At 44.8% G+C, this 26,795-nt stretch overlaps 1 protein-coding gene across 1 annotated transcript in view; it reads left to right on the top strand.

Annotated features, from left to right (window-relative positions):
• Window positions 1-26,795, top strand: part of TDRD1 (tudor domain containing 1) — a 246,820-nt gene that overhangs the window by 153,261 nt on the left and 66,764 nt on the right. Inside the window, exons 15-18 of the mRNA XM_030204712.1 lie at window positions 6,666-6,917; window positions 21,261-21,383; window positions 22,778-22,888; window positions 25,442-25,612. Of these exons, the coding sequence (XP_030060572.1) occupies window positions 6,666-6,917; window positions 21,261-21,383; window positions 22,778-22,888; window positions 25,442-25,612 (657 nt within the window). The remainder of the gene's footprint in view (window positions 1-6,665; window positions 6,918-21,260; window positions 21,384-22,777; window positions 22,889-25,441; window positions 25,613-26,795) is intronic.

Below are 26,795 nucleotides of genomic sequence, written 5' to 3'. Positions count from 1 at the left end.
TTGGGAAACTGAAAGAATGGGCATCGAAATGACAGATGAAATTTAATGTGGACAAACGCAAAGTGAAGAATAATCCAAATCATAGTTACCTAATGCTAGTGTCCACCTTAGGAATCAGCACTCAAGAAAAAGATCTAGGTGTCATTCTGCTAAGCATGCGGTGGTGGCGGCAGCCAAGAAAGCAAACAGGATGCTAGGAATTATTAGGAAAGGGATGCAAAATAATCACTATATAAAGGATTATTTGCTCAAGTCCAAGGAAGAGAGCAGGCAAGGCTTCCTTTGTGTGATTCGGTTGTAGCCAATACTTCTTTACTGTACTTGTCACTGTAATAGTACCTCTACTGTATTCACACAGGAGTCTGTAACCACCTCTCCGGAACTATGTAAGCCACTTTGAGCCTACTAATAAGTGGGAAAAGGTGGGATACAAATGTAACAAAAATATATGAACATAATCATAAAATGTATATTAAAGTACATTAAAATACCAAAAAACCCCATCAAATGCAAACATCCTTCACATTGTGAGTAAAAGAAGGATAAAAGTATAAAAATACCTTATTAGTATTACTGGTGTACAAAAAAAAAGAAACGTAAATAGAATGAAACATAAAAACGTTGGAATGATAAAAAAAATAGTAGAAAATAAAGGAACAACTGACCAGGTGGTGTAAAAATGAAAAAAGGAATGGTGCTAACGGGGACTGGAAATTATGGTTAGGTCTTTAAAATGGCCCTGCATATATAGATGTTGCACTGCCAAAGGAATAAGCAGATTCGTACAGAAAGTCTCTCTAAACAAAAAGGTTAAAAATCAAACATGGAATGGAATAGGTACCAGAGAATAGCCTAAAGTGAAATGAAGAAATTAACTCAGCATGCGGGAGAGGTCCAGGAAAACAAGTGTCTGTGATGCCGACAACCATGGCAGGGAGAAACCGTAAAAGAATGAGGCAAATATTTGAAGTATAAACAAAGGAGGGGAACAGTGCTGCATAGGAGAATGAAGACGAAGTGTGTGTTGGACAGATATTTCATTGAAGCAGTGAAACAATATGACAAGGCAGTGGCTGTAGTCAGAAGGATGCTAGGTTGCATAGAGAGAAGCATATCCAGCAGAAGAAAGGAGAGGTTGATTCCTTTATACAAGTCATTGGTGAGGTCTCATTGGTGTAATCAGATTTGAAGGCCGTATCTCGCTAAGGACATTAAAAGACTTGAGGAAAGAAGAGATAGGACTGCCTCTTTGTATCAGGTGTTCAGTGCTGCGTGCGTCTGATAGTGCTATACAAATGCTAATAATATAATACAGAAGTTTAAATACTTAAAAGGTGTTAACATAACAAATCTTTTTTCAGAGCTGTGGAAGTGGTAGAACTAGAGGTCATAATTTGATGTTGCAGGGTGGGAGCAACATCAGGATATACTTTTTTACAGAAAGGGTAGTAGATGCCTGGAATTCTTTCCCGTGGGAAGTTGTGAAGGCAAATATGGTGACTGAATTCAAGAATGCATGGGATAAACAAAGAGGAACACTATATGGAAAAAAGAGTGGTGCCCGTAACTTCATAACTGGAGTGAGCTTTGCTGGCAGCTTCAGAGGTTGGGAAGTACGACCAATGCCAGGCAGACTGGGTGTCATAAAAGGCAAAAATAGGTCAGTCAAGTATTTTCTCAAACTCTTAGGGTGCATTAGGCCAAAGGATTGGTGGCCTCATGGGCAGAGTCTCATGCTGTCTGTCCAGATGAGCTTTGCAGAGCTGCTATTTGATCTACTTTGCATACTTTTCACTGTTCAATTGAAGTTAGATCTCTTTGCCAGAGGAGAGTCAGCATTTGGTGCAAGAGTGCTAGAGTAGGAGTTTCAGGATCCACCTACTTTAAGGGGCTGCTTTGTTAAATTTTATTGGTTCTGGACAGTCGTCTATTTGCATAACCCCATTGGTCTGGTAGGACTCAAGGAAAGAGCATTAGTAGGTAAGACCATATTTTTCCTTTTTTTTTTTTTTTGTCTTGAGTTTTGTGTTCAGTGGGTTATTTGTCTTTCTGATCAAGCTTTTAGGGTAAGATCTAATCATGTTTTTAAGTCTAAATTGTTCTAAAATACAGAAATGTACTATATGGCATGCCCCCTAGTGCACTTGCCCTGCCACTGTGTTATGGCCAAGCAGGGGAGTCAGTGGACAGGGCACAATTTTGGCACCCCTGCATCCCTTGTGTATCTGCACTGGGTTCCCATACCTTGCTACGGCCCTGAAATATGGATCATCCTGGCAGTTGATAAACTTTTTCTCAGGTCTGTAACATGACTACTTTTAAACAAACTTTTTACCTTGAGAAACTGGAGATGCATAAAATTGTCTTTAAAAAAATGTTAAATTCATTAAGGGATACAGCATTGGCAATCTAATGTCATCTATATGTTCCATCTTTGTTTTACCCTTCACTATCAATTAAAATGTTCTATTGCATATCGTGTTGACATTGTAAGTAGTATACCATGCCATATTTTGTATTTGAATACTTTTACTGCTGTAATTGCTTATTGCTCATGTTTGTTCTATTCCTACTGTACACCGCCTTGAGTAAATTCTTTCAAAAAGGCGGTAAATAAATCCTAATAATGCCCTAAAATTGATTAATGTGGTTGGGCAATGCTCTCTGCAGACATTTGAACTGGATGTGTTTTTTTTCTGGTTTCTACTACTGGTTTATGGCTAAGACATATAAATATATAGCCTCACAACCTGTGGTAACAGTTCTTACACAGCCAAACAAGTGTGGTTGCACTGCCTGTGAACTACATTACCCACAGTTCATTGCTCATGTATTTTTTGCAGTGTGACTGCAGCAATGATAGTCCTTAGAACTGAGAATAACAGTAAAGGCATTACACACATTTTAGGATCACGTTATAAACTAGTGCGAGGCTGTCGGAGGACAGAACATGTAGGGAATCCAACAGTGATAGATTACAAGCCAGTTCAACAGCACATTTATCCTTGGCAGTCTGGTCATCCATAACGCTCATCAGATGACGTAGCACAAGAGTCCGATAATGTTGTTTGAAATTGGCTATTATGCCCTGATCCATAGGTTGGATCAGAGAGGTAGGTTTGGTGGCAGGAAGACCATCTTGACTTTAGACAGCCTGACATCATCACTGTGTGCAGCAGAATTATCACAAAGCAACAAAATCTGATGCTTTTGTGCCCGCATTCTAGTGTCTAACTTCTTTAGCCACTGCCTCCAAATTTCCCGTCATCCATGAATTTGCATTAGCCTCGTATGACACAGGAAGTCGCTTAACATTCTTGAAGCAACGGGGCTGTTTGCTCTTTCCAATGATGAGCAACAACTTAGAAACATGACGGCAGATAACGGCCATATGACCCATCCAGTCTGCCCGTCCTCTGTAACCCCTTATTCTTCCTGTTACTAAGCGATCCCACATGCTTATCCAATGCCTTTTTAAATTCTGGAACAGTCCTCGACTCCACCACCTCCACCGGGAGGCCATTCCACGCCTCCACCACCGTTTTTGTGAAATACTTCCTTAGGTTACTCCTAAGCCTATTCCCTCTTAACTTTGTCGTATGCCCCCTCATTCCAGAGCTCTCCTTCATTTGAAAAAGGCTCTCTTCCTGTACATAAATGCCCTTGACATATTTAAACGTTTATATCATGTCTCCTCTCTCCCTCCTCTCTTTCAGCATATACATGTTGAGGTTCATAAGCTTGTCCCTATAATTTTTGCATTCAAAATTTTGTAGCCGCCCTCTAGACCAATTCCATCCTGTTTATATCTTTCCATAGGTGTGGTCTCCAGAACTGCACGCAGTACTCCAAATGAGGCCTCACCAGAGACTTATACAACAGCACTATCGCCTCCTTTTTCCTGCTGGTCATGCCTCTCTTTATGCACCCAAGCATCCTTCTGCATTTGGCCGTTGCTTTTTCTACCTGTTTGAAAGCTTTAAGGTCGTCAGACACAATCACCCCCAAGTCCCGCTCTTCCTTCGCACACTGAAGCACTACACCCCCTATACTGTACCGTTCCCTCAGATTTTTGCGACCCTAGTGCATGACCCTGCATTTTTTGGGATTAAACCTTAGTTGCCAAATATCGGTCCATTCCTCTAGCTTCGCTGGGTCCTTCCTCATTTCATTCACACCCTCCAGGGTGTCCACCCTGTTGCAGCAAAATAGGATTGTCAGTCGGTCCTTCGACGTTTTACTTCCTGTAGTTTTGGCTCGTTTGAATGCAAGTGTTCCATCAAGAATCGCTCGCCAGTAGAGACCGTTTTCGTCAGCATTGGAAATGTTACGAGGTGCAAACTCGTTCAAGATGGTAGGAAGAACTGAAACAACCCAATTTTCAGCACCAAAGTTATCAGCGTCTTGTTTTTCACCATGCTGTTTCTTGAATTTTATGTTGGTCCTCTTCTTCCATCTTTCCAACCATCCAACAGTGGCTTTGAATTCAGTTAGTATAAGACGTTCAGCTAGCTGATTAGCTTTCTCCATAAGCAGTGGACCACTGACAGGAAACTGTCTGCTCCTGACTTGAGAAAACCGCCGAAGAGAAGCATTTTCTACCTCCTCAGCTTTTCCCGCCCATTTTCGTTTCCTGTGTGGATTTGTATTGTATTGCCAGTCTTCCAGAAGCTGTTCTTTCTGCTTCAAGATACGTGAAATTTGACTGGGATTGACACCATATTCTTTAGCGATAGATGCTTGACTTTGTTTTCTAATTTTTTAAGAACTTCTATTCGTTCAGCCAGTGTTAAATCTTACAGTTGCGCGACGACTCCTCTTCTTTTGCTTATTCTGCCTGTGGCAGTTAGCCAACAAGATTTCAAATTTACTGGCCCTTTGTCACGTGCCAATCGGCTTCCATATTCCATGCATGTGCTTATGCAGAGTCTTTCCTGCAGAGGAGCGGTCTTAAACCATGCATATAAGCGAATCTTGCACTTATCAGTGGTGCGTTAAACCGAAGTTTGTCCCCCTAGAAATTGATGGTGCCAAAAATGAGACCGAAGTACGGCATGCAGTTAAACAGAGCATGCGCTTATCTGACGTGCACTTAAATGGAGTGTACTATGTGTATGTATATGTATATATGTGTGTGTGTGTATATATATATATAAAATAATAGAATAGTTTATATTCCAATAAACTGGTAAAACATATGTCTAGTATTATAAAAATTAGCAGGGCCAGCTCAAAGGATAGTTGCACCAACTTGTTTTGGCAGTGCCTCCTCTTCTTCCAGTGGTAGAAACTAGAATAATATACCACATCCAGCGCAAATGTTACTGCAGAGAACATCTATCAATTTTAAGGCATTATGCATTTGCCATGTGATGACATTAGAGTGCCCAGTGGTATTTTTAAAGAGAGAGGCACTTTATGCATCTGCAGTTTCTCATGAAAAAAGCTGGCTTAAAAATGAGATTGGTGAGGGGACCAGTGCCAGACCAATGGGAGATGGAGGGGGAGAGAGAAGGGAACAGACTGGACTGGGGGGGGGGGGGGGGAGTGAAGAGGCTTAACCTGTAGACCAGATGAGGTCAGAGGCTGGCTATTTTCATCGCTAGTGCCCTGGGCCAGAGCCTCACCTAGTCTAATTCTTGAGCCACCCTGGAAAGTAGTAGCGCTAGCGGTGAGATATCTTGCATGTGAAATGGTATTTCAGTAAGATCTTTGTAGCATATTAAATTTTTTTTTTTTTTTTGTTAGTATGGATCCCATCTGTAAATTTCTTATAGCTTCCTGTTCACCTTGCTCCAGAATGTAATAAAACCTTACAAATACCACCCAGCTGAAGGCATTTAAGTATATATTTATATTGAAAATTGTTGAGAAAAGATTGACGGCTCTTTAAGTTATTGGGTGGATGACCAGACAAATGGACTCTGGCTAGATTGTTCATCGCTAGGTACAAAGACTTTTTGAATTCCCATCCATCCAGCTGCTTTGCTCCTTAAGAGAATTAGGGCTAGCCATGCTGCCTTTTATGGGAAGAGGGTGAAAAGGAATGGGAGAAAGCTGAAGACTTCTCTCATGGAGGTACCAAATGCTAGTTATGTTTGTTCTATTTTATATTTATTTTGATGATTTTTTTGATCAGTGTTTTCAGCTTATGCATGCTTTGGTTGTACTCCTCCTAAATATTGTGGTGGGTGGATTATAAATGTGTTCAGTAAATAAAGCTGGATGTAGCACTGTAGTAAATGGCTTTCTCCTTCCATTACAGTAAGCTAAATTGACTTATCCAAGGTGTATATGAATGTAAAATGATGAGGCATGGGATCTAGAAGTGACTAAATAGAGCAGCTTGCCAAGGGTAAAGGAGAAGTGAATCCTAATAAATAAATAAAGATTGTAAACAAATGTCATCTGATTTCAGAAAACCTGAGCCGTGAGGCCCCGCTCATGGTTAGAAAGTGCGAACACCAGAAAGATTGAGGTGTACCTTACAGAAGCTACATAAAAAGAGGAGATAAAATATGCTTAATTAGGACTTTATATAGATATCTATTGCATTAACATCAGCACCAATAAAACAATTTTTTTTTTTTAGCTGCTGTGGCATTGAGCTCCATATTATAGCAATTTTATTTTCTTTGTTCCCCTCTTCAATTTGTATGCTTTAGGAGTGAAGCCACTGTCAAAAACATGGAAACCAGAAGCTCTTGCTGTGATGAAGCAGCTGGTGAATAATAAAATTGTCACAGTAAAAGTGGTGGGCAAGGATGAGAACACATCGGTAGTGGAGCTGATAGATGAATCAGTCTCGCCATGTGTGAATGTGGCACATTGTCTTATCGAGATGGGCCTTACTGCAGAAGAAAGGAAGACTGAGGCGCTGGAGTTTGAAACAAATAACCTGGCAGAAGAAATAAGTAGTAAGTGTTATATGGTATTTGGTATTTTTCCCTTTCAGATTATCTGTAGTATTTTGGCCCATAGTTTTATCATTCTCGCTTGCTGTCCTGCTTTTAAGTAGAGAGGTGTGGTAGCCGTGTTAGTCCACTCTTAAAGGTTATCAATAGAAATCAAACTAAATAAAACATGGAAAAGAAAATGATACCTTTTTTATTGGACATAACTTAATACATTTCTTGATTAGCTTTCGAAGGTTGCCCTTCTTCCTCAGATCGGAAATAAGCAAATCTTCGAAAGCTAATCAAGAAATGTATTAAGTTATGTCTAATAAAAAAGGTATCATCTTATTTTCTTTTCCATGTTTTATTTTGTTTGATTTCTATTGATGTCCTGCTTTTGTAAGCCTAAGTGATCTAGTTCAGTAGTCAGTCACAATATCCAGCCAGATAATTAGCATTGTAGCTGCAGATAAGATATCTAGACCAGCCATTTCCAACCGACACACCTAGTCCCATCGTGTTTTCAGGATATCCACAATGAATATGCATGAGATAGATTTGCATGCACTCTCAATTGCATGCAAATCTAACTCATAAATATTCATTGTGGATATCCTGAAAACCCAGTGGGACTAGTTGTGCTCTGAGGACTTGGGTTGGGAATGGTTGGTCTAGACAAATAAGCACTGGAATAGCTTCATAATAATGCAGGTGTTTCTCATCTACCAAATTCTTTCAGGGTTCCTTCCTCCTTTTTTTTTTTTTTTTTTTTTGTTTCCAAGTCTCCTCCTTGCACGTTCACTTGAGATGGCCCTAAATATCTAAACCAGTTCATTTTATTTAGTAACATCTAGTAGGTGACGACAGAAAAAGACCTGAACGGTCCATCCAGTCTGCCCAACAAGACAAACTCATTTGCGCTACTTTATATGTATACCTGACCTTGATTTGTATCTACCATTTTCAGGGCACAGACCTAGAAGTCTTCCCAGTACTAGCCCCGCCTCCCAACCACCAGCACTGCCACCCAATCTCTGCTAAGCTTCTGAGGATCCATTCCTTTTGAACAGGATTCCTTTATGTTTACCCCACACATTTTTGAATTCTGTTACCGTTTTCATCTCCACCACCTACCACAGGAGGGCATTCCAAGTATCCACCACTCTCTCCATGAAAAAATACTACCTGACATTTTTCTTGAGTCTGCCCCCCTTCAACCTCATTTCATGTCCTCTAGTTCTACCGCCTTCCCGTCGCCGGATTAATACCTTTCAAATATTTGAGCATCTGTATCATATCACTCCTGTTTCTCCTTTCCTCCAGGGTATACATGTTCAAGTCAGCAAGTCTCTTCTCATACGTTCTGTAATGCAAATCCCATACCATTTTTGTAGCTTTTCTTTGCAGTGCTTCAATTTTTTTTTACATCCTTAGCAAGATATGGCCTCCAAAACTGAACACAATACTCTAGGTGGGGCCTCACCAATGACTTGTACAGGGGCATCAACACCTCCTTTCTTCTGCTGGTCACACGTCTCTCTACAGCCTAGCAACCTTCTGGCTACAGCCACCGCCTTGTCACACTGTTTCATCGCCTTCAGATTCTCAGATACTATCACCCCAAGATCCCTGTCCCCGTCTGCACATATCAGACTCTCACCGCTTAACACATACGTCTCCCATTGATTTCTACTCCCTAAGTGCATCACTTTGCATTTCTTCCCATTGAATTTTAATTGCCAAACATTAGACCATTCTTCTAGCTTCTGCAGATCCTTTTTCATGTTTTCCACTCCTTCCGGGGTGTCCGCTCTGTTACAAATCTTGGTGTCATCCACAAAAACGCAAACTTTACCTTCTAACTCTTCGGCAATGTCACTCACAAATATATTGAACAGAATTGGCCCCAGCACCGATTCCTGAGGTACTCCACTACTCACCTTTCCCTCATCCGATCAAATTCCATTTACCACCACCCTCTGGTGTTTGTCCGTCAACAAGTTCCTAATCCAGTTCACCACGTCAGGTCCTATCTTCAGCCTGTCAGGTTTATTTAAGAGCCTCCTGTGGGGAACCGTGCCAAAAGCTTTGCTGAAATCTAAGTAGATTACGTCTGTAGCACGTTCTTGATTCAGTTCTCCAGTCACCCAGTCAAAGAATTCAATGAGATTCGTTTGGCACGATTTACCTTTGGTAAAGCCATGTTGTCTCAGATCTTGCAACTTATTGGCTTCCAGGAAATTCACTATCACATTTTAACACATTTTAACATTTCTAAAGCGCTACTAGAGTTACGCAGCGCTGTACAATTTAACATGGAAGGACAGTCCCTGCTCAAGGAGCTTACAATCTAAAAGACAGGTGTACAATCTAAAGACAAGTGTAGAGTCAGTCTGATAGGGCATACTATATTTCACGAAAGGATTAGGTGCCGAAAGCGGCATTGAAGAGGTGGGTTTTAAGCAGAGATTTGAAGATGGGTAGGGAGGGGGCTTGGCGTAGGGGTTGAGGAAGATTGTTCCAGGCATAGGGTGAGGCAAGGCAGAATGAGCGGAGCCTGGAGTTGGCAGTGGTGGAGAAGGGAACTGAAAGGAGGGATTTGTCCTGTGAGCGGAGGTTATGGGCGGGAACATAGGGGGAGATGAGGGTAGAGAGGTAGTGAGGAGCCGCAGACCGGGTGCATTTGTAGGTAAGGAGGAGAAGCTTGAATTGTATGTGGTATCTGATCGGAAGCCAGTGAAGTGACTTGAGGAGAGGGGTGATATGAGTATATCGGTTCTGGCGGAATATAAGACGAGCGGCAGCGTTCTGAACGGATTGAAGGGGGGATAGATGGCTAAGTGGGAGGCCCGTGAGGAGTAAGTTGCAGTAGTCAAGGCGAGAGGTAATGAGAGCGTGGACGAGAGTTCGTGTGGTGTGCTCAGATAGGAAAGGGCGAATTTTGCTGATGTTGAGGAGGAAGAAGCGACAAGTTTTGGTAGTCTGTTGGATATGCGCAGAGAAGGAGAGGGAGGAGTCGAAGATGACTCCAAGGTTGCGGGCAGATGGGACGGGGAGGATGAGGGGGTGTTATCAACTGAGATAGAGAGTGGAGGAAGAGGAGAAGTGGGTTTAGGTGGAAAGACGAGGAGCTCAGTTTTGGACATATTCAGCTTCAGGTGGCGGTTGGACATCCAGGCAGCAATGTCGGATAAGCAGTATCGCTTCCATTACTTTTCCAATAACCGAAGTGAGGCTTACCGTCCTGTAGTTTCCAGCTTCTTCCCTGTCACCACTTTTGTGAAGAGGGACCACATCCGCTGTTCTCCAATCCCACGTAACCTCTCCCGTCTCCAAGGATTTATTAAAGAAATCTTTGAGGATCCGCCAGAACCTCTCTGAGCTCCCTCAATATCCTGGGGTGGATCCCGTCCGGTCCCATGGCTTTGTCCACCATTAGATTTTCAAGTTGTTCATACTCGCTTCCATGAATGGTGCTATATCCGCTCCATTCTCATATGTACTTTTGCCAATCAATCGTGGTCCTTCGCCAGGATTTTCTTCAGTGAAAACAGAACAAAAGTATTGGTTTAGCAAATTTGCTTTTCCTTCATCATTATCCACATAGCGGTTCGCATCATCTTTCAGTCTCACAAATCCATTTTTAGTCTTCCTTCTTTCACTAGTATACCTGAAGAAATTTTTGTCAGCCCTTTTTACAGACGTATCTCTCTCTTGGCTTCTTTCAGTTTCATCCGGTATTCCTCTTCGTGTTCCTCCTCTTGAGTTTTTCTGTATTTCATGAACGCCAACTCTTTAGCCTTTATTTTCTCAGCCACTTGCTTGGAGAACCATATTGGTTTCCTTTTTCTCTTGCTTTTATTTACTCTCCTTACATAAAGGTTTGTGGCCATATTTATAGCTTCTTCCAGCCTGGACCACTGCCCTTCCACTTCTCGTATATTCCCCCAGCCCATCATCTCCTTCCTCAGGTATTCCCCCATTTTACTAAAGTCAGCATGCTTGAAATCCAGGACTTTGAGTTTTGAGTGGCTGCCCCCACCTTCAGCTGTCATATCAAACCAAACTACTTGATGGTCACTGCTGTCCAGGTGGGCACCCACTCGGACATTTGACACACTATCCGCATTTGTGAGCACCAGATCCAGCGTCGCTTTCTCTTTTGTGAGTTCCATCACCATTTGTCTGAGTAGAGCAGTTTGAAAAGCATCCATGATCTTTCTACTTTTTTCCAGTTCCACAGATGGAACTTTCCAATCCACATCTAGCAGATTGAAATCTCCCAGCAACAGCACCTCTCTTTTCTTTCCCAACTTATGGATATGTGTGACCAGATCTTTATCTAGTTCCTCCGATTGTGTCGGAGGTCTGTAGACAACACCTATGTAGACAGAGGTTCCATCATCTGTTTTTAAGGTGATCCATATCGCATCTTCCTTTCCCCAGGCTCCTGTCATTTCAGTCGCTGTGGTATCATTTCTCACATACAGAGCTACTCCTCCACCTTTCGACCATCTCTATCCTTCCTAAATAGATTATAGCCTGGTATGTTTGCATCCCATTCATGGGAATCATTGAGCAATGTCTCCGTGATTGCAACAGTGTCTAAGTCTGCCTCTATCAGGGCTTGCAGGTCATGTTGAAGGCCCTGAGCTCTGGAAGTGGCTCCCACAGTACCTGAGGTCTCACACTTTCCTGGAACGGTTTAAGGGCAAACTAAAGATTCACCTCTTACTAGAGTCTTTTCCATGTCCCTAATACCCTATGGGTTGGCCCTGACACTGTAAGGTTTTTGAGACTGCTCCCCTTCCCTAGTGTGCTTCCCTTTCCCCTCTTTACTATGACAATGTAATTCTCCCTCCTTCCCTCTGCTTTTTGTTCAGTTCTTCTCTCTTCTTCCTCTTTATTTTTAGTTTATAAGCTGCTTAGTTGGTATTGCCGATAGGCAGGATAGCAAGTGCTTAATAAACTTGAAAACTTTATATAGACAAGCAGTAAGTAGAAACTCAGAATAAACACAACCACCTTAAACAGCTTGCTAACCTAACACTAACCAGATGAGTAAACATGTGTGGACCTCTGATCTCTGGACAATTTGTAGAGAGCAAGAGATATGCAGGAAGCACTGTGCAAGGTGACTGTTATTTGACCTATTACTTCACCCCAACTAAACATCTCAGAAACCTCGGGCAGGTTTCTGGAATAGTGGAAGGACTAATAGAAAGAAGAAAACTATCAGGTAAGACCTAATTTCTCTTTCCATTACATAGCTTCTTACTATTGCAGAACCTGTAGGATGTTGCAATCCCTAGGGTGGGTGGGATCCTTTCTCCACTGCCCTAAGTACTAAAGACCCAAAACTGGCTTCTGAGTGCGCCACAGTGTCCACACTGTAGTGCTTGGCAAAGGTATGTAGTGTCAGTTACATCACTGCCTTGCAAATATCCGCCAGAGACAGTAAGATATTATTTTTTTTTATTTATTTGCATTTGTATCCCACATTTTCCCACCTATTTGCGGGCTCAGTGTGGCTTACAATACATTGTGAATGATGGAAGTACAATTGGTTGCAGTCCGATTGTGGGTTACATTATGAAGAGTTATAGAAGACAGAATAGATTCAGGATATCATTTAGGAATAGAACTGCGGAATATATGGAGGTACAATTGGTTGCAATACGCTTATGGGTTACATTATGAAGAGTTATAAAAGACAGAATAAATTCGGGATATCATTTTGGAATAGAACAACGGAGTGTAACAGTGGTGAGTAGAGAGGGGGGCAGAACAGTATTGAGAGAACATATATGTCTAACGATTTATCTATGGGTAGGGTTTTAAGAGTGGTAAGAATGCAAGAGAGGAGACTTCAGGAGAGAGTGTAATGGTGCGTATCTATTAGTTTGTATGGGCTTCATATCTGCCTATGATGTCACTGTATGCCTTGTAGCTGATGCGATAGCCTCCTTGTGGTATATATACAGCACTGTGTACGTCTAGTAGCGCTATTGTGATAAGAGGCTGACCTAGCTGGGGCAGGCCACTAGATGGCGCTGTTCCCCTAAAAATGTCCAGGATGTCCGGGGTAGGCCACTAGAGGGCGCTAGGAGAATAGGTGGAGGGCGCTAGGACCGGGGAGAGCCCTGGGAGGTCCACAGGTGTAGGAGGTTATGGGCTGGGTCCTGTGTAGCTAATTAACCACTTTATACCCCACCTGAGAGGGGAAAGGAAAGGAAGAGAGCTGGTAACTGAAGAAAGAGAATCCCCCTGGACAGATCTGGCTAAACCCTATGGACCTGTTGGACTGTGTGCTCAAGGAAGAAAAACAGGCTGGGGAAAGAAGTCCCTAAAGCATTGGTGTTGGACTGTGTAGCCTCAGTACTTAGAGGAACTGTGTGTTCAAAGAAAAATAGGACTGTATGTCCAAAGAAGAAGTAGGGCTGTGTGTCCCAGTACTGAGACGCAGGCTGCAAAGCCTGGGGTTAGAAGTCCCCAAAGTATTGAAGTTAGCACTGAGCCCAGGTATCTGTGTGGGGAGGCTCAGTGTGAAGATATGTGAATTTATAAAGTATTTAAGCTAGACGAAGTGTGCCCAGGGGGATGGAATAAAGAATTGCCTGAATATGCTGTTGGTAAGACCTCTTTAATTTTGCCTCTGGAGAACCAGGTCACCCTGAGTGTGAAAGGGTAGCTGGCTAATCTGCATATAATTTGCATACTGAGAACCAGCTCACCCTGAGTGAAAAAGGGGCCCAGGAGCTTGAGGTTGGATTGCTCAGGATGCTAAGAACAGACTGTTTGGAGATCTGTTCAGAGGCCACAGGCCAGTGAGGCCTGCTGGAGAGTGGGAGCAGGAGCTTCATCTTCACACTATAGAAATGATAAGTAGTAGTAGTAGCTATCTAGCAATTGTGGGCTTGGAAGCCATGAGGCCAAACCTCTGTTTACCAAAAAGCACAAATAGTCTGTCTGATTTGCAGAACTTATTCGTGACTTCTAGATATATGAGGACTCTACTCACATCAAGAAGCTTCAAGGAAGAATACTGAGTCTCTTTGTCTTCTCTGTGAAAGGATAGAAGCTCCACAAATTGGTTGAGATGATGTTGATACCACTTTCGGAAGAAAGGAAGGAATGTGCTCAGGGAGACGCCTGCCTCCAAAAAGTGAAGAAAGGGATCCCAACGAAAGAGCCTGAAGCTCTGAAACCTTATGTGGCGATGCCACAGCCAACAAGAACTTTTTCTTTAGCCTAAGATCTTTCAAGGAGGCCTTCCGGAGTGGATTAAAAGGAGTTTTCTGAAGAGCCCAAAGGACTAAATTAAGGTTCCATTCTGGACATGGTATATGAAAAAGAAACTGTAAGGAAGCCCGCTCCTTGCAAAAATCGAATGATATCCAGGTGAGTCGCAAGAGATTTCTTTTGTAGTTGGCCCCTGAAACAGGCCAGAGCAGCAACTTGAACTTTAGAGAGCCCAGTGCCAATTCTTTCTGAAGACCTGCTTGGAGAAATGCTAGGATGTGTGCGATCTGAGCAGAGAAGGAAGATAGTTTGCGCTCAGAAAATCAGCCTTCAAACGTCCTCCACACCTTGAAACTGTCTTCACACTCAAGATCATTGAGGTAATATCAGATGACCTCTATTCTAATCACGATGTCAGTGTCATAGTGAATATCTCTGAGTCTTGCACATGGATGAATGCAATTTGCAGCTCTGAACATGGATGAATGAAAATTGTGAATGATGGTGCTCCTGAATTTTTCCCCTAATGAATCCATCTCAGTGAAGAGGAGATCCCCCGTCGAGATTACTGCTAAAAATAAGTGCTGCTGCTGCTTTGTTATGAGGCTTTGGAGATTGTTTCGGTATCATTTTTTGAAACTAGGAAGAGAACAATTTGCTGAACCTAAATGTATATTTCCCTCTTTGTCCCTCATAGTTTAAATAATTCAACTCCTTTCCCCTTGCACCAGCCTGCGATATAATTTGGTTTGCTTTGATCCTATGTCTCCTGATTCACCAAGGAAGTGTGAATTCCTGTGCTAGCACAGTTTAAGGAGACAGTGGTTTTATCTATTGTTTTTCCTAAGCATTGGTTATTGCTCAGGAGACATCTGTCTTTCTCTGACTCGATAGGGAAGGGGTAATGTCAGAGCTGCTCTCCCAGAGGTCTTTGGCAGAGTAGGCCTTGAAGCCTCAGACTAATTCTTAGGACCTTGCACAGTAGAAGGTAATGCTGACAGTAACCATGATCATATTTTACACAGGAGGGACCTGTTTTTCTGCCCTGTAATGAACAGCCTTCCAAAAATCAAGTATAACCTAAGAGACATTACCTATCTCAGGTCATAGGGACATTCACTCCATGACAGTGGCATGTAGTGACATAGGGGATTCAGTAGATGTGATAAACATTTGTACAATGTATACCCTTAACTAAGATTAATGTACTCAGTTTGTGCTGACCAGTGTCACATTTTGGTCTCTTTCCGAGAGTCACCTATAACATTTGCCAGTCCTTTTGACTTCTATGTTGATTTGAAGAAACTTAAATTCTGTATCACTATCGCTTTTCCGAAATCTATCCTTCAGAGTTATACACAGATTGACTAGCACTATTCCTGTTCCTCACAAAAATTAAAAAAAAAATATCACCCCATTATATCCCACAAGAGGTAGAAATAGTGGGAGCACTGGGCTATATGAGCCTAAAGAAGTAGCACAGCAGCAGGAAGAGGTGGCAGGAGACCTTTGACAGACTTGGAGGGAAGGGGGAGAAGGGACATATAGAGGTGTATTTTCAAATCACTTAGACTTACAAAGTTCTGTAGTATCCTGTGGAACTTTGTAAGTCTAAATGCTTTTGAAAATGCTTTTGAGCCCGTTGTCTCTCAAACTGTTGTGTGTTTCTTGGTTTGGTTCCCAAGGCAAACATAAATTTGTGGGCCCCCCTTTGAGGAACCCCATCCTCCACCATCATTTCACCTCTCCAGAAATAGCATGAAAAAGTACACAGCCTAGCTGTGGGTATGATAAGTTTGTGAGTGAGCATGGAGACTATGCAAGCACATGCTTAATGGTTAGAGCCAGTGTGGGCAGATGGGAAAAATTTTCCCCACCCAAAATCGGCCCTAAAGCAGCCCAAAACCCACCCATAGTCAAACCCTGCCTCCAACATCACCGACCCCACCTCCAACGTCACCGCCCCGCCCCCTGATGTCACCTCTGATGCTGTTAGCCCCGCCCCTGACGTCACCTCTGATGTCATTAACCCCGCCCCGATGTCAACCCTACCCCGGAAAAGCTTCTAGTGGACCAAATTGGACCAATAGAAGCCCCGGAAAAGCTTCTATTGGACCAAATTGGCCCAATAGAAGCCCCGGAAAAGAGCCCAAACCCCGCACAGCTGCAACGAAAAAGAAGCCCAATTTCCCGCAGCCTTCGAAAATTTCCAGCATCCTGGCTTAAAAACCAGCCCAATTGGGTGGGAAACCCACCCATCTGGCAACACTGGTTAGAGCTGAAGAGCTGCCAAGTTACCTAGTTCCAGGAGGGAAATTTTGAGCCTGTCCTGGATTTCTGCAACCCTATCCTGGTACGTGGACCTGAAGTCTGATTTCAGTGGTGGTATCAGGGACTACAAATAAGTTCAAAAATTGGATTGACCAGTCTCCCTCCTGAGCTAGGTAACTTGGCAGCTCTGCAGCAGTGGGCTGAAAACCAGGGAAGCTGGGCAAGTCACATTTGCTTTCTGTTGCCTCTGATACAAACTAGAGAGTCTTGAACACATTGTAAATTTATATCTTGAACACATTGCCCTTAAATCTCACTGTTTCGGGCAAAGTTTTACATGTGAAAAAAGAGCAAAATAAAATAATCTTTTTTTTTTTTTTTTTTTTTTTTTTTTAATGCTTCAGAATGTAGGTAGCATTAAGAAAGTGTTCAAAGGACTTTGCCCAAGTAATTTAATAACAGGGTACATTCCATGGGCTGAAGATTTTTCTTCACTGAACTTTTTCACTCCAGCCTAGATTTTCGAAGGCGAAAGAAAGTTTATTTATATCAGACTGTCCTCACCAGAGACACAGAAATGTACACAATTGCATGCACTTTGTAGCTCTTTTGTAGTGGTGTCCTGCTGCACATGTGCTCATTCAAGTAGTGCCCCCCCCCCCCCTTCATCATATAAAATTCTGGCGTTTGCCGCCAGTCCTTTTCCTCAGCTGACAGCAGACCCTTCACACTTTCCCCCATTCCTCAGTCCTACTCTTTTCAATAATCTCCTTCCCTTGTCTCCCAGCCCCAGAAAGAAAGAGCTCATCTTCCTAGTTCCCACAACCCTTGCAGCTCAGCCCATCCTTCCTGTGACTAGAGCCTTCCCATTGGCTGGATTCTACCACAGCCTCTGCACTAGAAGAGGAAAGGGAAATTGGAGACCTGAATTGGGCTAAGCTCTGATAAATATCCACACACTTACACATTTTTAGAATCCTGAAAAAAATCCAGACAGTTGGCAGTCTTAGTCTCCTGAATCCTGAGCACATCTGTCAGGATCCCCCTAAACCTTTGGAAAGTCAGTATATCCGCTGAAGTCCCTGTGAGGTGGGGTTACTCCTTTGCACCAATTGTGTTGTCTGCTCTTGCTGACAAGGGAAGAGACCAACTGAATCAAAGGTAAAATAGCGTGTTCAGGGCTGGTCTTAGGCCGAGGCGGCCGCATAGGGCCCCGCGCCTAAGGGGGCCCCGCGCGGCGCGCCTCAACTCTGCCTCCTCCGCTCATGGGCGCAAACGAACGACTTAGTCTTCTGTCCTGAAGTTGCAGCAGCGGACGGGGCGCCATTTAGTAAAAGCAGCAAGCAGGCAGGCTCAACTCCGTTCTTCGCGTCCCTGCCCTCTCTGCGTCCCGCCTTCCTCTGATGTCATTTCCTTTCGGGCAGGCGGGATGCAGAAAGGGCATGGAAATGAAGGACGGAGTCGAGCCTGCCTGTTTGCTGCTTTTACTACTTGCACCCCGCCCGCCAGTTCGCCGCTGCAAATTTGGTGAGAGTGGAATGGAAGTGAGCCAGCGTATCTAGTCCACTGTAACGGAAGGAAGCCATTTGGTAAATCTGTTTCCACTCCCTCGCAGTCGTCGCTGTTCACTCAAAACACAGCAAGCAAACCTATGAGCTGCTGCATCCTAGTTGTCGTCCTTTTTTGGAGAGAGAAAGAGAGAGATGGGAGATGCTGTGAAGGGGGATGGGGGGGAGACGCTAGATAGAATGGGGAAGGGGATGGAAAGAAACAGGATGGGCAGGGGAGAGAGGAGAATTGCTGGACAGCAGGGATTGATGGAGGGGACAGGGGAGAGAGTAAATTTGCTGGAGATGGATGGAGGAGAAGGCAGGGTAGAATGGAGAGTTGCTGGACATGGATGGAGAGGAGGGCAGGGGAGAGAATAGAAATAGCTGGACATGGAACGGAGGGAGGGCAGGGGAAGGAGGAGAATTGCTGGACATGGATGTATGGAGGGGAAGGGGAGAGAGGAAATTTGCTGGATATGGATGGATGGAGAGAGGGCAAGGGAGAGAGGAGAATTGCTGAACATGGATGGATGAATGGAGGGGGCAGGGGACAGAGGACATTTGCTGAATATGGGTGGATGGAGGAGAGGGCAGGGGAGAATGGAGAGTTGCTGGACGGATGGATGGAGGGAGGGAGGGAGGGAAGAGAAGTCAGGAAGGAGATGCACATGGATGGAGGGGAGGGAAGAGAGGAGAAATGCTGGACATGGATGGAATGGAGGGCAGGGAAGAGAGGAGAACTGTTGGACAAGGATGGCGGGAAGGAAAGACGAAGGAGATGCACATGGATGGAGGGGAAGGGAGATAGGAGAAATGCTGGACATGGATGGACGGGAGTGAAGACAGGAAGTAGAAATGCTGGACATGGAGGGGAGTGAGGAGAAGTGCTGGATATGGATGGAGGGGAAACTGCTGAGTTTAAGGGCTGGTTTGGAACACGTTAAGGGCAGATACTGAAACTTGAGGAGGATAAGGGACAGGGCTACAGATGGTAGGACACATAAGGACACAGGAGGATGGTGGACATGGTGAGAGAAAAAATATCAAATGGAAAGAAGACACTGCATAAAACAGAAGACACTGGGACCAAAGCGAATAGAAAAACTAAATGATCAGAGAACAAAGGTAGATAAAAGTATTTTATTCAGAATTTATTAATTGGAATATGTCAGCTTTTGGAAATGTGCATCTGTGATATGTTGCATATAAGTTTCAATTTTTCTGGTATTGCTGCATGCTGAGTCTGACTTCTTGCCTTCATATTTTTTGATTTCTAGTTCCTTGTGTCATATCTGTTGTCATGTGTTTTTCATGTGCGATCAAGGTGCATATTATTTTTGCTTATCAATGGGGTGGAGCTAGGGTGGGGGCGGGGCAGGTGGGGCTAGGATGGGGCCCCACCAAATTGGTCTGCACAGGGCCCCGCATTTGCTAAGACCAGCCCTGAGCATGTCGGTAGGGCAGAGCTGGGTTGGGCAGGCTGGGGATTTAGAGAATCTCTTGAATCAAAGTTAACATGTCTGTGGTAAAACCATGGAATTGGGTGGTTTCCAATGGTCCGTCACGGAAAAATTTGAAAAGCTACAGGTAGCAGTGTTTTGGGCAGTTTTCACCGCCTGGGCTGTGGGCCTGTGGCAGTTGGTGGGTTTTCCCCTTCGCCATCCAATTGGTCAAATTTAAAGCAGGCCGGATCCCACCTCCCTCACCATCCTATTGGTCAATTGACCAGTAGGATGGTGAGGGAGGCGGGATCCGCCTCCGGCCCGCTTTAAATGCTTGGCGCGGGCTTGCTTTAGTGAATTTTCTCTATTCTTTTCTGTCACTTCACTGTGCACAAGGGGGCTGCGAGAGGGATAGAAGGTAGTGCAGAGCTGAAGCAAGCAACACATGAGAAGTGTTGGAGAAGACACACCACAGTCACTGCTGCCTCAGGAAGACACAACAAAGAGTTGAGGATAGAGCCGCGCAGCCGCAGCTCCATGACGTGCCCCATGCACCCACTTCTGCCGCTGCCGCCTCCCTGCTCTGAAGGGCCATATCTTTTCTGTGCATAAGAAGAGTCCCCCCCTACCTGGATGAGGACGGCAGGCAGGAACCAGCGTCGACCGCTGCTGCTGTAGCCCACCACCAAGCAGTAGCTGCGAGAAGGAGAGAAGTGGGAGTAGCACCGAATTGAGCAACATGTGAGGAGGGCTGGAGAAGGACGCGCCACGGTTGCTGCCACCTCTGTCTGAAGACAGCACTCAACGAGAGCCAAGTGTAGGGCTGTGCTCCACTACATGCCCTGTTCACCCTTGCCCTGTTGCTGCAGCCGCCTCCTTCTTCTCCATGCCCTGGAGGGCCATATGTCTCTTCCAACAGGTTCCAATGTCCAAAGCCTGTTCCCATTTGCAACAGGCTCTCCTCTGCGTGCGCAGCCGCCGTCTTCCCTGTTCACCCAGCTGCTGTATCCACGTTCTTTATTCTTGGCAGCATTTTTATTTGATCTCGCTAGTATTTTCAAACATGCTTGTACATCATATGAAGTATTGATTTCATTGAGTAGTAATCAGTTGTAAATTGTAAATCATTGTGTCATTTGGAGGGGCTGTTTAGGGGGCTCCCTGTATTTGTGCAGAGATGTTTTCACCTAGTAAAGGGCCCATCAAAACAGTTGTTATGTTATGAGAATCAGGTACTTAACAATCAGATTTACTATTTATAAGCCTGGGAGCATTTAACAACACTTTTTTCCCTGTGCTTAGAGGAGCAAGTTCCCACATGCCATCTTTTATGGTGATTACAGTATTAATCATATTTACAATATTAATATTCATATTTACAGTATTAATGTTCATATTGGGCAATTTTGCTTTGGTCACAAATTGGGTTGGACAAACTTTTGCCATCTGGCAACAATGCCCTGACTGCAGACCACTGATCCATGAGCGTATTTCGTGCAGTATGTGGAGCCGTGAAATTGCTCCACTTCATCCCAGAATACCTTAAGAAGGTATTACAACCTTCAACAATTTTTTTAACTATCAGTGGACACAACAGAGCAAATAAAACAGAATAAAACCAAATAAGCCTCACGTTTTACAGCGCTGCGTAACCCTAGTAGCGCTTTAGAAATGTTAAGTAGTTTTCTATTTCAAACAATAGTGATACCTGTACTCATGGAAGTGGGTGTGATGAACGGCTCATGACTGTGTGTTAACACCACCATATTCCTAAGCTGCCTTCATTATTGAGAAGTTAGTTCAGGGGCTTGTGTTGATGCCGTTTTTTTGATGTAGTCATTTATCCTTTTTTCCTATAGCTGAAATTGCAGAAAAGTCTGAGTGGGTATGGGCTGAGTTGGCTGTGAATCAAGTAACATCTGTTAGGATTTGTATGTTGTACAATCCTGGAGATTTCTACTGTCAGCTGTATAAAAAAGAAGGTAAGTGTGCTATTCCAGCTCTTTGTCTTGGACCTTTCATGTCTGTTTTCAGTTCATTAAAATGTATTTAACACTTCCTTGGCAACAGCCATTCAAAGAAATTCACAACTGAAAATTAACGTGCATGAAAACACATAAAAGAGCCTGCATTCAACTTTTGTCTAAAAATCTCTTTGTGCATACCTTTGATTTAGTTTTCATGTCTCCTGTTAACGTGGATTAAACACTATTGCATTACATTCAGTTTCCTGGTCATGCCATTTTTATAGTTCATTTTGAATTGTATTTTAATTGGCTCTTTAGAAAGACTCAACAATTGTGGCAAGTAGGAGTCTTATTTAAAAACAAAAGTGTTTGCACTACCTGTTATAGTTTTTTATTGCACTGCACCATCACTCTTTAATGCCCTTCTTCCCACACTTCATTTAGAACTCTTTTTCTAAATATAATTCTGCATTAAAAACCCATCTTTTTAATCAGGCTTCTGGTAAATTAGCAAAGTCTCATGGAGCATTAGGACGTGATGTCCTGTGCCTGTACCTCCTCTCGCTTTAATTGTGTCTTGACCTGATCTTATTCACCCTTGATTTGCTCTCTCTCACTGTCTTTTACCTCCTGTTTTGTTGCTTTCCTATCATGAATTGGTGGCGTTTTCTGTCTGTTTTAGTTTATAAACTGCTTTGTTGTTTTTGAAACAAAAGGCAGTATAAAACATTCAGTAAACCAGTGGTTCCCAAACCTTGTCCTGAAGGCACCCCAGCCACAGGTTTTCAGGATATCCACAATAAATATTTATGACAGAGATCTGCATGCAGATCTCTCTCATGAATATTTATTGTGGGTATCCTGAAAACCTGTGGCTGGGGTGCCTTCAGGACAAGGTTTGGGAACCACTGCAATAAACCATTAACCACCTTTCTGTTGGTTATAGGATAATTAGGCTGTGTTGATTGAACTTTTTCCAAAGATTAAATCTGCACAAAATAGAGCCTAATCAAGGTAGCGCTTTTGAAGTCCTTTCAGATTAATCCTCTTAAAAATGTTCCTTGGTTTCGTGATGGGCTTCATGTCATGAAAAGGGAATTATGGCATTTGGAGCAAAAATGGGAAAAGGAAAAACTGTAATAGGGCTGATTTTTATTTTAAGAATGTGGCTCTGTTATTTTGAGAAGCATTTCATGGCTAACCTTTGCCTTGCACTTGGTGTGACTTTCTTGAGGTCACTCAGTTATTGGTGTTGAATCTGTGTAAAAGCATTTGAAGGTTGTGAGCTCAAAACCAGACCTTTCACATACTGACTGAATAAACAGACACGACATCATCTACATAGTTGTATTTTGACTGCAATATGTGCTTCTTGTATGTTTTGATAGCAGTTCATATTTCGCTCACAGATCTATATGCACTGAACAAACTGAACATGTCTTTGGGTCAGTTCTGCCAGGAAACACACACCAGTATCTATAAGCCAGAAAAGGGTAAAGTTTGCTGTGCTGCCTTCTCAGGTGAGTTCCATGTTTTAAGACTGGGAGCTGTGGTGTTTAACACCCCCCCCCCCCCCCCCCCCGAAAAAAGTTGATTCAATATAATCCTACATGGTTTGATGGTACATTGAGGATGTCCTCTGCAGTACAAACTGATTTGCATATGTCAAATGCTGCTGCAATGGTGTATCAGAAATCCTGTTAAGTAAGTATTCTGTAAGCTCCACCTATTTCCTGTTGAGGTGCATTCCAACAGCTGCTTGCTTCCATGTAGGGTTACCATATTTTGTCCTCTGAAAAAAGGACACGTCACGCCCCCTGCCCCGCCCTTGCCCACTCCACGTCCCTTTCGGATCCTCATCCCACCCCCTGTCACATATTTCCCTCCCGTCACCTCCCCCCATCACCTCCCCTCCCCCTTGTCACATATTCCCCTTCCCTCCCCTTACTTACTTTCTACTGCCCTGGTGGTCTAGTGACCTCTTCGGGGCAGGAAAGAGCCCCCTCTTTCCTGCCCGGAGCGCTGCCTGCCCTTGCCCTGCATCCTTCTTGGTCTCGGCTGGGGATTCAAAATGGCCGCCCAGAGTTGAAGCGGCCTCCCGAGACTTCAACCAACTCTTTGGTGGCCATTTTGAATCTCCAGCCGAGACCGAGAAGGATGAAGGGTAAGGCAGCGCTCCAGGCAGGAAAGAGGGGGCTCTTTCCTGCCCCGAAGAGGTCACTAGACCACCAGGGCAGATAGTAAGGAAGGGGAGGGGAGACCCATGCGGCGGTGCCCGCCCACCCGTTTGTCCAGAAATCCAAACAAACAGGCGGGTGGGGCAAAACCCGCCGGACGTCCCAGACATGCCCTCAAAAAGAGGACATGTCCGGGGAAATCCGGACGAATGGTAACCCTACTTCCATGGCAGGAGACATCAGTGACGGCTGCTTCTATTGCTGTTCAAAGCCAGCACATAGCATAGCAGTGGCTCTGGTGAGTACCATGCTTCCTTTGCAGCCACACTGAGTACCTGCTCCCTGATAATATGCAGTAATAGAAACCCCCCACTGTAAATGAAAGTGAAAAATGTTCCCTTGTACGCACTTACAGGCAGATGATCAAAAGCCCTTCGCTGTTCCAAACAGCGCTCTAAAAATAGTGCAGGGCTTTACCGCAGCTATGATCAGAGATGATTGCACGCAATTCTCTCTGATCATGGGGTAGAGATGCGGGAGGATTGTGCCTAAGCCATTTTGCGGGCGGCACCAAAGGAAAAGAAGGGAGGCCACCTCCCTCCTCCAACCTAAGTTGGGTGGATTGACCACGGCCCACTGTTACTTGCGCTATGAGCCCTGTTTTGCATGCTAGTTGCGTTCAGAGCCCGTGAGTGCGTTGTTTCATGCGCTTGGGGGCTCTGATCATGGGGCGGTAGCAAACGCAGTTTCTAGTACGGCGCTAACAGCCTCTTGCTCCTACGTTTGCTTCTGATCATCAGCCAACTGGTATCTTACGCTTCAGTGTGGCTTAAAATTGGGGCTTCTGATTTCTGTTTATAATTGGAAAGCTCCGGTACAATACTTTTGATGGTGAAGTTGGGGATTCCAGCTCCTCTTTGTCCTCTGATCTCAGAGCAGGCCACTGTTCCTTTGTAACAGCAGGAGCATGTGCCTTTGCTCCCACCACATTCTGCCTCAGCTGACTCTAGTGCCAACATTGTGTGTAAGTTTAAAACAAGAGAACACACACTTCTGTTTCTTGTGAGAATACAGAACGAAGTGCTTGTTCTCACATTTCAAGTCCTCCCAGTGTGCTTGCAGCAGAGCTGGCTGAAAAAGCAGAAGGCAACTGGGGCAAAGGCACATACTCCTGCCACTGTGCCACGCAGCAGGGCCGCCGAGAGACACAGCCGGGCCCGGGGCAGGACTGGACTGCTGCACATGTGCCCCCACCCACCACCTTTCTGTTATTACTGTGCAGCTCCCTTGCTCTGTCCTCACCTGCTCATGTGTGCCAGGACTCGGGAGGAGTCAGGACCCGGATGACTACATTAATATGCTTTCACATTAATGTAATTATCTGGGTCCTGGGCAGCAAGCTCGAGAAAGTACAGACCCGGAAGCCGGCAGGAAGAAGTTTGCTTGTGCTAGGCCCGAGCCTGGGTTCCCCCCCCCCCCCCCCCCCCTTGAAGGCCGGGCCCAGGAAATATTGCCCCCCTGCCCCACCCCCTCGGCAGCCCTGATTCTGTGGCTGGAAGAAATGGGTGATACTGGAAAACATTTTGGATGATTGAATGGAATCCACTTAAGCCAAATTTTTTAAATAATGCAAATACACAAATAAACCACTATTTTTTTTCTGACCCTGAGAATGCATCTAATTACTTCAAAAATAATCCCTTAAAATTCCAAATCGTAAATACCCTAGGTTCAGAAGCCTTATTTAAAACATGTATGAACAGTGCTTTCTTGGCTGTTTTATCTTCTGTCCCCGGTAAGCATATTGCTGCATATGTAAGTACAATGGGTGGGATATGAGCAGTGAACTTTTCTCTATGTAATGATCCCCAAACTATTTTGTGTGTGTAAATCCAGGTGATGGGAATTGGTACCGAGGTATGGTGAAGAAGGTTAACCCTGAGGGTGCTATTAAAGTGCACTTTGTGGATTATGGCAATATGGAAGAAGTTGCTCCGGAAAAACTGCATATGATCTCCTCTGAGTTTCTGAAGTTGCCTTTCCAAGCAATCCGATGCAAGCTGGCAGGTCAGACTAATATTCTTTGTAGACTGTCTCCTATACGAGATCTTAAAATTGGGATATGCTTCTGCTCAGAATTCTTGCAAATTATAGTTGTGGATGTTTAGAAAGCATGGCTGGTTTTTCATGGTATCATAATGTAGCATATCATGGCTTACCTTGTATATAGTCCTAGTTGTTTTTTGCTCACATCCTCTCAAGTTCTCCGAGGACAAGCAGGCTGCTTGTTCTCACGACTGGGTGACGTCCGCGGCAGCCCCCACCAACCGGAAAGAAGCTTCGCGGGACGGTCGGCACGCAGGGCACGCCCACCGCGCATGCGCGGCCGTCTTCCCGCCCGTGCGCGACCGCTCCCGCCAGTTCCTTTTTTTCCGCGCCTGGAGAGAGTCGTGCTTTGCCGCTCTCTCTACTTCAGCCGCCGGATTCTTGCGATCGCGTATACGCGGATCGCGCTTCGTTTAATTTCCTTTTAGTATTTCTCTGTTACGAAAAAAAAAAAGAAAAAAGACTGCGCGTGTGGAGCACGCGCTCCCCTTTTCCCTCGCTTCCAGCGGGGACGCCTTGTTGCGGCCTAGTGGCCGCTCGGTCGGCTAGTTTTTTCGTGGTGTGATTTTAGCCACCATTGCCGACTTTGACTTCGCCGACGCGATTTTTCCGTCGATGTCCTCGAAGGTCCCGAGTGGATTTAAAAAGTGTGGTCGCTGCGGCCGGCCGATCTCGCAGACCGACACCCACGCTTGGTGCCTCCAGTGCCTCGGGCCGGAGCACAATCTCAAGTCGTGTGCGCTGTGTCTCGGTCTCCGGAAACGGACTCAGGTTGCGAGGCAAGTTCTGCGGGACCGTCTTTTTGGAACTTGCGCCGGCCCCTCGACGTCGACCTCGACGGCATCGGTATCGAAGGCCGGATCTTCGGTACCGGTATCGATGCCCGAGACATCGGCACCGATGGCAGCGACCCCAGGAGAAACAGGTCCCGTCGGCCCGCCGGTCCGCCGGTGAGAGTGGGGTTGAGAGGCCGCGTGGGCTGTCGGCCCCGGTCACTCCCTCAGCTCGTGAGCCACGGGACCGAACCCTGTCGGACCCGGTACCTCGAGACCGAGGGGGATCGACCTCCTCCTCCTCCATGCCCTCCGGCGCCGGTGACGTGCACCGGAAAAAGGACAAGAAGCGCCGTCACCGGGAGCCCTCG

Source organism: Microcaecilia unicolor, chromosome 5 (assembly GCF_901765095.1).
Source record: "Microcaecilia unicolor chromosome 5, aMicUni1.1, whole genome shotgun sequence".
NCBI classification, from domain to species: Eukaryota; Metazoa; Chordata; class Amphibia; order Gymnophiona; family Siphonopidae; genus Microcaecilia; species Microcaecilia unicolor.
This window is presented reverse-complemented; position numbering and strand designations above follow the sequence as displayed.